Source organism: Lathamus discolor, chromosome 7, assembly GCF_037157495.1.
Source record: "Lathamus discolor isolate bLatDis1 chromosome 7, bLatDis1.hap1, whole genome shotgun sequence".
NCBI classification, from domain to species: Eukaryota; Metazoa; Chordata; class Aves; order Psittaciformes; family Psittacidae; genus Lathamus; species Lathamus discolor.
This window is the reverse complement of record NC_088890.1, coordinates 14645877-14655165: the sequence shown is the minus strand read 5'-3', so window position 1 is coordinate 14655165 and position 9289 is coordinate 14645877. Positions and strand designations below refer to the sequence as shown.

Here is a 9289-nt window from a genome sequence, read left to right as displayed (position 1 = left end):
AGCTATGGATTCTCATGCTGAGAAGTGCAAGCAGTCCTGGGATGCTAAAGCCTATCAAAATAAATTGCCTTAAATGTCCCGCTCCGCATGGACTGTAGATCCTCCTTTGCTTGATGTGAGCTCCCAACAAGGCCAGTTAACGAGTGCTGCTGCGCAGGGACACTGCTGGACACCCACTGAGGGCCCCCTTTGACAGATCGTTCCAGCGGGGTGATGAAAACCCCTTCGTGGTTCCATCTCCCCTCGCTGGATGAAGACACCCCGACCCCAGTGCAGCCGGGGGGGGCGTGACGTCACGCGTGCCGTCAGAGCCGCGTGACGTCACCGCCCCGGCGGCTGCGGGAAGGGAGGGGGCGCAGCTGGCGGCCGGCCCGGGAGCTCCCGGCTGACAGCGCCGGGCCCGGCCCTCCCGTTACCGGCCCTCCCCTGCCCTGCCCGGCGTGGCCCGGCGGGAGTTGTAGTACGCAGCGGGCGGAGGCAGCCGGGCCGGCCCCGGGGCGGACTACAAGTCCCAGGCGGGGCGGGCGGCGGCGCTGTGTGTGTGTGTGCGGGAGCGGGCGGCTCGGCTGGGCTCGGCGCGGCAGTCACCTCCCGTCTCTCCCTCTCGCAGCGGCGGCGACGACGACGATGCAGGCGGAGTCGGGGATCGTGCCGGACTTCGAGGTGGGCGAGGAGTTCCACGAGGAGCCCAAGACCTACTACGAGCTCAAGAGCCAGCCCCTCAAGAGCAGGTGGGACGGGCGGAGGACGCCGTGCCCCTGAGCCGCGGCGGGCCGTCGGTGAACGCCGAGATCCCCCCCCTCTCCGCCCCGGCGCTGAGGGGCGGCCATTTAGTGCTTCCTGCCATAATAGCGGCGTTGTCGGGCGGGAGGCGGGCCGGGCCGGCGTTATGTAAAGGGCATTGTTGGCCGTGCGGGGCCTCGCCGTCGCGCCGGGGCAGCCCCAGCTGCCCGCGGGGTCCGGCCGGGGCGGGTGTGGGGCGCGAGGCGCCGGCGGTACCTGCCCCCGGTGAGCGGCTTCCCCTCCGCCCTGGGCAGGTGCGGCGGCGCTCGGGTGCGGTCGGCGCGGCGCTGCAAAGTTGGTGCAAGGTCTCGGCGGCGTGTGAGGGGGTTTGGGGAGGTTTATTCCGACTCTGAGAGCGGGGTTGGTGCGCGCAGGCGTTCGGGGGCTGGAAACTTTTGCCTAGGTACGTCCGTTTCCTCCTGAAGTGTTGTTTTTTGCTGTGGGAAAAAACCCTTTATTCTTATCTGGAGCGGCTGCGTCGCGTAGATATGGTCTGTAAAGCGAAGGGAGGCAGTGAGTGTTTCTCCCCCTTTCGGGGTGCAGGGTACTTGCTTTCCGCCCTGGTTCTGAAAGAAGAAAGCAGAGGTTCTCTTGCACCTTGAGTACCTGCCTTGTCAGCAGTGGTGCGCTTCTCCCTGCTCTGGTTTTTCATTCAAAGGGCTCAGGCAGAAACAAGCCCTCCATTTCATCACAACGCTCCCCTCGGCAGTACCCACCTGCGTGTAAGGTGGTTGCTGCAGGTGTAGCGTGTTTGTAATTGACTCTGCTGTCAGCCTGCCTTTATGTTCATGGTTTTTAGTTTTGAACAGTGCTCTTTGTACATCTGTGCATGTAATCAAAAAATGAATGGAAAGGTAAATAGTTAAAAACATTTGTGCTAGAATGAGCTTAGACTGTACCCCTTGCTGGTCAGACACACTTCAAGGTAAATAAATGAATTTTTGCTCATGTTCCAAATGTTTCAGAAACATTAAAAGTCTTTGACTACCAGATGTTAAAAATTCTGTCACTGTCACAGCTGGGGCCACCTCCTATGGCCTCTCTTCACAGCACCCCTACTTCCCGCTGAACCTTCGGTAATGCTGAGAAATGGTGCACATAGTGATGGTGATATGCAGCCTTTCACAGCCTGACAGGCCAGCCGACCGAACCAGTGTTGCCAGAACTCCTCTGCCCTCCAAGGTTGTGCAGGGAAGTTGCCATTATCCAGGTAGATAATGCTTCAAGCTGGGAGCCACGCTAACATGCGGAGAGGGGGCAGCATGGAGAAGATCCGTTCATCAGCAGTGGTGGGCTCCAGCTATGGTGGAGGCAGCTGGGAGACCCATCAGACTTTGGGTTCAGTGCCTGTATTTCCAATGGAGTACAGCAGTTGTGGAGTAGATCATGACAACTGCACTGTTGTCAGGTAGCTGCATTAGTTACAGGTTCTAACTAGTGTGCAGGAGTTGTCCCTTTATGGTTGTCTGTTCTGTAGTTTGTCGATGCCTTCAGCTGGTGTGGGCATGGAGCATAGATAGCCTGTCTGCATTTGACCTTGCACAGGTGTTCCAGCTGCTTTTAATTCCTGTGACTTGATTCTTTGGGACCCAAATGTATCCCTGTGTTGTTCACTTCGTTTGGGGGGAAAGTGAATAAAGATAGTCTGTAATGAAGCGCTGGAGTATTTGTAAGTGTTGTTGCTTCAAATATTCCTGGACTGAATTGCTACAGTATGGTCTTGTGCGGTACTTATACAGACCTAGCACTGCCCGCTGTTTGGGTTTAATGGGACCTCTGTGTCAGGTACCTGGCTTTCTGGTGTTCCTCAGGCCAATATCTGCTCTGATTTTTCCAGGAGGGCTTGTTTGTTAGAAGTGGCAAGTTGCCCCAGTCTGTCTTGGGTCCCTCCGTGCATACCCATGCATACAAGAAGAGGGAGCCCTGAGGGTGGAATAACAACCCACGGTTTTTCAGGCAGGTAGTAGAATGACATGTTAACCTCACCATGCAGCCTGCCCAGCTCACATAAAGCTCTTACCCTGAGGTAGAGTCTCAGTTGTCTTCCTGGTCTTGTGGGCGAAGAAGACGTAAAGGAGCCAGGGGCCCCTGCCTGGTCCCTATAAACCTGTCCTTGGAGTCAGGCCGATAAAGCTTGATGATAACAGGAGGCAAAAGTTGCTCACAAACCTGTTTGCTTCATGATGTGCAGATTGTAATCTTAAAAGGGCTTCTGTAGTCCTTTAGCTTTGCTGAGGCCTGAAACCAGTCTGACTGATGATTATCAAGGGTATTCAGCATCACCCTGCTGCTTTCTCCTGTGGATGTAAATCAGGAGTAATTGCACAGCAGTCAGTGGAATAACACCGGGTCAGCATAGTGTAGCAATGGGACTGTGGCCATGGGAAATGCTTTCTTACTGTCTGCTCTGCAGCCTTGCTCTGGAAAGGTGCCTGGGGAGCAAGCAAAACAGGGGCAATACCTGGTGTTAAGAGACAAGTCTAAGTAGCAGTCTTGCTTTTTCCCCTGGTGAGAACTGCTGATTTCCTAGCAACGTTCAGGACTGTCTCTGTTCTTTTTTAACCATGAGAGGTGAGAAGCATCCTTGGCTTACTCATAGAACCTGAAATTGTGAATACCTGGAAAAAGCCACCTAGCTTAGAAATACATAAGAATGGCAGTGCTCTGAACCAAGAACAAACTTTTTGTTGCCTGGTTTAGCTCAGCCCTGCTGCTAGTGCTGTCCTTCACTCAGTAAAATACTATTTACTTCCTTTCAGGTTGCTGGTTTTCAAATGTGTTACATTCAGTTACAGATTTCTGTTCTCCAGTGTGCCCTCACAGTTACTCCATCCATATTTCATAATTCAAGTCTGCAATTGAAAGCCACAAGGGGTCCAGTAATAAAGGCTTTTTGCAGTAAATACTATACTAACTTAGGCCAAGCCACAACTGAGTGCTAGAGGCCAGGGAAAAATGTAAGCCCAGCAAAAAACTTTAATCACAAGGGATGGAGAGAATACATGGGGCTGCGATACATCAGTTCCAGCCATATTTTCTAAACCCTTCAGACTCATGGGAAGTTAGCTTCTTGTGCTAAGCCCTAGCTACATTTAATGGTTCTCTGGAATCTGCTGTGGTTGAATGTCTTTGAAAACTGAGAAGATGTTTTGGTTGCTTCGTTTCTCCCCAATCACTTTTCACCGTGGGAGGAAACTGGACTTTATGACTAGCCAGGAAGACAATGAGGTTTATTTTTTTTCCTCACATTCATGCTTCATTCCTCTCCTGCTGTATTCCTGAAGGATAATAGTCTTAATTTATAAGTACATACAGTTAAGTATTGTATCTGTTTGTGTAAAGAACAAGTAAATAAGGTTTCTTTCCTGGTACAAGCAGTGCACAATGAAATCGATGGCGTTTTATTGTCAGGCAGTCAGTTCAAGAAAATAATCAGTTGTTACCAAAGAAAACAAAGATCCTGACGTGTCTGCACACAGTCATCAGGGTGCTGTAGGCTTAAGTTACATTCATTTACTGCTCATGTAAATTCCTTACATCACTTGACTTACTAAAGTGATGTTTTGGATATCAAACTAGTACCTGGAAGTAAAGACTTTACAGTCTGCCTTCATGCAGGGCAATCTGAACTAACCCACGTGCGCCAAATGCAGAGAAGAAATTGTATATTCAGTGGCTTTTCTGTATTTTTTGTTTCTCTGTAATGTGTGTCCATTGGGATCGGTGCATGGCCTAGGAAGAGCCAGCAAATTATTGTCAGTTGTTGTAAGTTACTGCCTTACTCTTAATAAAACCATGTACTTGCAGGTTAATTACTGGTATTTGTGCTATTTTCCATTGCCCTTTCCCAGCTTGCTTATTTTCAGAGCAGTTAAAAAGCACCTGAATGATGCCATTGCTGAAGTATTTTTAGTGGAAAAAAATATTGGGAAGTGCTTTTAAGTTGCATGATAGTTGGTTTTTTGAGGAAGCTTATTCTTGCTTTATGAGCAATAGCATTGAGATGTAGAGTTTGTCATTATTAAAGCAGTGATATTTTTATAAAATTCTCATAATGCTTGGTGTCAAAATGCTTTTTCTTATATGTAAGCCTTCAATATTTTACTTATATCAGCTAGTATCTCGTATCTGTCTAGTTAAGATCCTTTGTAAAGCACTTCAACCCCCTCCCCCCTTTTTCCCATTCTTCTGATGCTGTGCTAAACATTGAAGTCTTGATTTAGTTAAAACGTCCCTTTTAATACGCAGCGTTTGAGGAAATCTGAATTTCACTCTAGGCACACATTTCTGAAACATGTCCTTACTCTGGAGCCAGAGAGGACTTTTTGTAAAGTGCCTTAGTCTGCAGATGATCAGATTTAATTTTGTAAATGAACTTTGCAGCGTGATTGAATTTGAACTTGATTACATTAGGCTTAACGTTGAGTTTGTGCCGTATTGGAGGTAGTCTTTTCGTATTCCTGCTATTTATGGATCTTATTCAAGTGTTTTATATTCTGGTTGGGTTCTGCAATGCAGTTTGTTCAAGCTACTGCTTATATCTGTTCCAGTTGTGCAAGAAGTGGAAAATATCCTTTATTTAGAACAGGTCACATGTGCTTGCATCCAGAAACCGTGTCTCAGTGTGTTTAAAAAAAAAAGTATATAAAAATGTGTCTTGGAGGAACAGATTTAAAAAGTTCCTGAAATATTTTTCCGTCTGTTACAGAGGAACATCACATACTTGAAACTAAAAGGTAATAATAGCAGAATTTAAAGTGATACGTAGGCTTGCACTAACTGAAGTCAATGGTAAAAGTCTTAACCGACGTCAGTGGGAGTAGAGCTAAGCCAAAAGTATGTCTCTTTGAAATCTCTCCGGTAACATTTTTGTGAGTGAGTCAATAATCCCATGTTTATTCAGCACCTCAAATTCGCCTCCCTGGGAAGGAAACCCTCGCCACATCTTTTTGTACTACTTTATTTTTGAAAACAGACTGAAACTGCAAGGCTGCAGTTGGAGTGTCTGTTGTATAAACATGTGGAGACAATAAGTGATATTTCTTTACAGTTCTTTATACTGGGAGCTGGTGCTGCTCCCTGTCTGTAGCAGAGCATTTTGCACAGTGAGAGATCTCTGTTGACCTTTTCTCTTCTGCGAAACTCTCACTCTGTTATTTGCAGTAGGCCTTTGCTATTTAGCAAAGAAACAGAAATAGCCCATGAAATTCAGTTCGGCATTTGCTTTGATATGAGCTATTGAACGTCACCTTTTTGCTTCCCCAGCCTGCTTTCCTCAGGAGGATTTTGTTCAGCTGCCAAGCTGGCCAGAGAGGGCACAGGTACATTGAGGCTGAGCTGACTGCCCTGACTGTGCATCTTTTAGCATGCACATGTATTGTCTTTTGATTTATTGGGCTGCTGACTGTTAGTTGTGTGTAAGTATATATGCACTCTGCATGAGATGAATCCATATACCTTTCTGGTGAGCAGGAAGCTCCACTAGCTGGCTATGATCGATACACAGAATGCAGGTGATAATTTGAATCAATACATTCTTCTGCCTTTGAAATCGCTGGAAATGACCCAGTGCAGCCCTGCTGGTGAATGACTGCTCATTTCTCTGTGTGCTGTGGAGGTAATTTCACAAGCCTCTGGACCAAAATGTTTGTGGCTGCTGTGAACCTTCCAGTTGTCATTAGTAAGTCATTGTAGAGCTTATTCTGCTCTGTGTATGTTTTTATTTAGCACGTAGGGTGATGTATCAGAGGTCCTTCCCAGCACGGTGGTAGGCAACGTGACTAATTCCTGCTGTACGGTTTGGTCGGGATCTAGAAGAAAACTGGGAAATTAGAACAGAAAAGACTTGCAGATGTGTTATTTTATAAACAAATCCAGCCCCTCACCACATATGATGAAAGGTTTAATGGGAAGAAATCTGTACAGCTGCAAAAATAAGGGTACAGGAGAAGCCTGTTCTGACATTTACTATACTGTCCTCCTATTTCTGTTTTCTTTCCAAAGCAACATGCTTTAAGACTTTCAAATGAGACAGAAGGAGTAATTTTCTGTTTAAATTTCAGCTAAATAATGAAATTGTGTGCTGGCTCTTCATTGTCTTCTGAGAACGATCTGCTGGTTTCAATATTGGGAGCAAAATGAGAGTCCAACTTCCATTACGCTGGTCAGGCTCTTGGCCATTATTGTCTGTCTCGTTCTATTTTAGATTCAAAAAGTTTTTGAAATACATTAGTTATAACATTTTTGTTTGGTAAAATTCACTGTCTTTTTTGCTGGAACAAAGACAACATGGTTGAACAGCATGGCGTAGCAGATTGTGCTGGACAGTTAACCACTGCATCGCTATCATATCATGTTAGAAATGTGGTTATTTACTTACTTTTATTAATAATCCCAGCAGCTAAACAGTAACAGGACAATTACTGGCTTGCATATGGTTTTACACTTTATTTCCTAATGGGAAAAAACAGCACAGGAAAAGGAATACTGTTGCGTATTTATAATACAACAATGCTACTGCTTTATCGGCAACAGCTGTAAAATAGCTGATGCCTCTTTCGGTGTCAGGATTGAAATATTTCAGTGTTTACTAGAACCAAAGACTGTAATATAGCCTGAGACAGGTCAGCCTGTCCTCCAGCAGGAGTTACATGCACTTTTCAGTGTCAGAAATGCTTGTTGTGGAGGGGCACTAGCAATTTTGGGGTGCCTTCTGAAAGGGCTCTGTGCCAGTGTCTTTGGGTAGCATTTCAGCATGCGATTTGCATAGGCCCTAGTCACCCAAGTCTGTGGGCTTTGCCTGAGAGTGTTTCAAAGAGAACACAGGAGTGTCCAAGTGAAAGAGGATGGTGTGGGTATCACTGTGACAAGTACAAAACCTGTGAAATTTCATAAGGAAGGCTTGCAATACAAGTGCTAACTGATACTTTAGCCACTAATAGTGGCTTTGGATCAAGCTCATTTTTTCTGGTAACGTCGCTGCTGCAAGGGCTGCTGTAATGTTTGTGTTAGCAGCTTTCTGCCAAGCATGCAAGCCAGGGTCTGGTGGTTTATAGCTTTTTTCTTTCTTCAGTGGAAAAAACACTGTAGAAACCTTCTGTAGGCCCCCCCTCCACTGACCTGCTGCTCACAGCTGCTGCGTGGACTGGACTGGCAGGTTGAAGGGCAAAAATGTGTTGCTGTGATATATAATTACTTCTTCCAGCATGAGCCAACAGAGCTGCTCGCTGTGATGATTGTTACGTATACTGCTATGTAAAACAGAATGCAAGTTTAATGTAGGGTTTGGGCTAGTATTTTAATGTTGTAATTAAAAGCCTGTAACAGTAAACAAGCTTTTTTTTCAAATCAGTTCCCATGAAGATTATTCCTTTACAATGCAGGCAGGCACGCATTCGCAGGTATAGAGTTCATGAATTCTGTGTCACTTGGAGAAATGAACATCAAGAACAAGCACCTCTTTTTCAGACCTTTTTACTCTAGAACACTACAGGTACGGTGTAAGGCACCTGGAAATCAGTCCTGCAGTCACTGTTTCATAGGGATATTTCAGCTAAGGGAAAGTCGCATTTGAGACGATGCGGCAGTTCCCGTCTCTTGGAAGAACTGGATTCATCCTTCTTAAATGCTGCAAAAACTCCAGTGATCTTGTTTCACAGGTACGTTGCACCTCTGTTCATGCTGTTCTTTTGACATGAAATGGCTGTAAGCCCACCTGAGGCTGGTATGGCTGGGGAGTCTGGTCCTCTTAGTCTCATGAGACTGCTTGGGAAGAGACCATGGAAGTTGCCAGGAGTAGGAGGAAGGTTTCTGTCTTTTCAAGCCTACAAAGGTGAGCTTTACTTGGCTGTGTGCAAGGATTATGTGCCTGGTTTGCCCTGCTTGTACATTAAAGAATTTTTGTGATGAATTCTGGGAAAAAAGGACTTTACATTGTGAAAACTGGTATTTTGGGTTATCAACATCTTTCCAGGTACCCGAAACTTCCATCTTTCCATCAAAAGATGTTGAGATATTGAACCACTGGAAGCTTGCCACATTTAATGTGCTGATAGCATCATGCCAATAATAGATACTGTGTTGTCAAAGCTTGCTTGTACCCTAGGATGCTGAGACACTGTTTCTTGTCTTTGCCGTTTGTGACCACACACAAACTGCTGTATGAATGGTAGAAACCCGGTAGGGCAGGGACGCTGGGATCAGGGGGCCTTAGAAAAGTAACAAGAATTGGGAACAACTGGAATACACCAGATAAAGGATACTTCAGAGAGCAGAGACAGGAACAATGATTGTTATTAATCTTCCTGCCAGCCATCCTGTTGTAACATGTAAACATACAGAAAATAGGAGTTACTGTGATCCTTTCTGGAGGAGAAACAGCTAGCTAGATAGGAAACTTGTAACAGAACTAAAACTACTGGGAGCTCTTTCAAGCTGAGAAGACGGGAGCAGGCTTTGGAAGCTGTCAGATGGCAAGAGATGGGGAATATAGGCAAAGAGGGGTTGT

The 9289-nt window shown here is 46.1% G+C and overlaps 1 protein-coding gene across 6 annotated transcripts in view; it reads left to right on the top strand.

Moving 5' to 3' along the window:
* Positions 1-332: 332 nt before the first annotated feature.
* The window catches only part of MITF (melanocyte inducing transcription factor), a 105713-nt gene continuing 96756 nt past the window's right edge, over positions 333-9289 (top strand). For 3 of the 6 annotated variants that reach the window (XM_065686932.1, XM_065686931.1, XM_065686929.1), the window contains exon 1: positions 333-731. In XM_065686932.1, the coding sequence (XP_065543004.1) occupies positions 628-731 (104 nt within the window). In that variant the 5' untranslated portion in view covers positions 333-627. The other 3 variants (XM_065686930.1, XM_065686933.1, XM_065686934.1) reach the window with 3 other exon arrangements.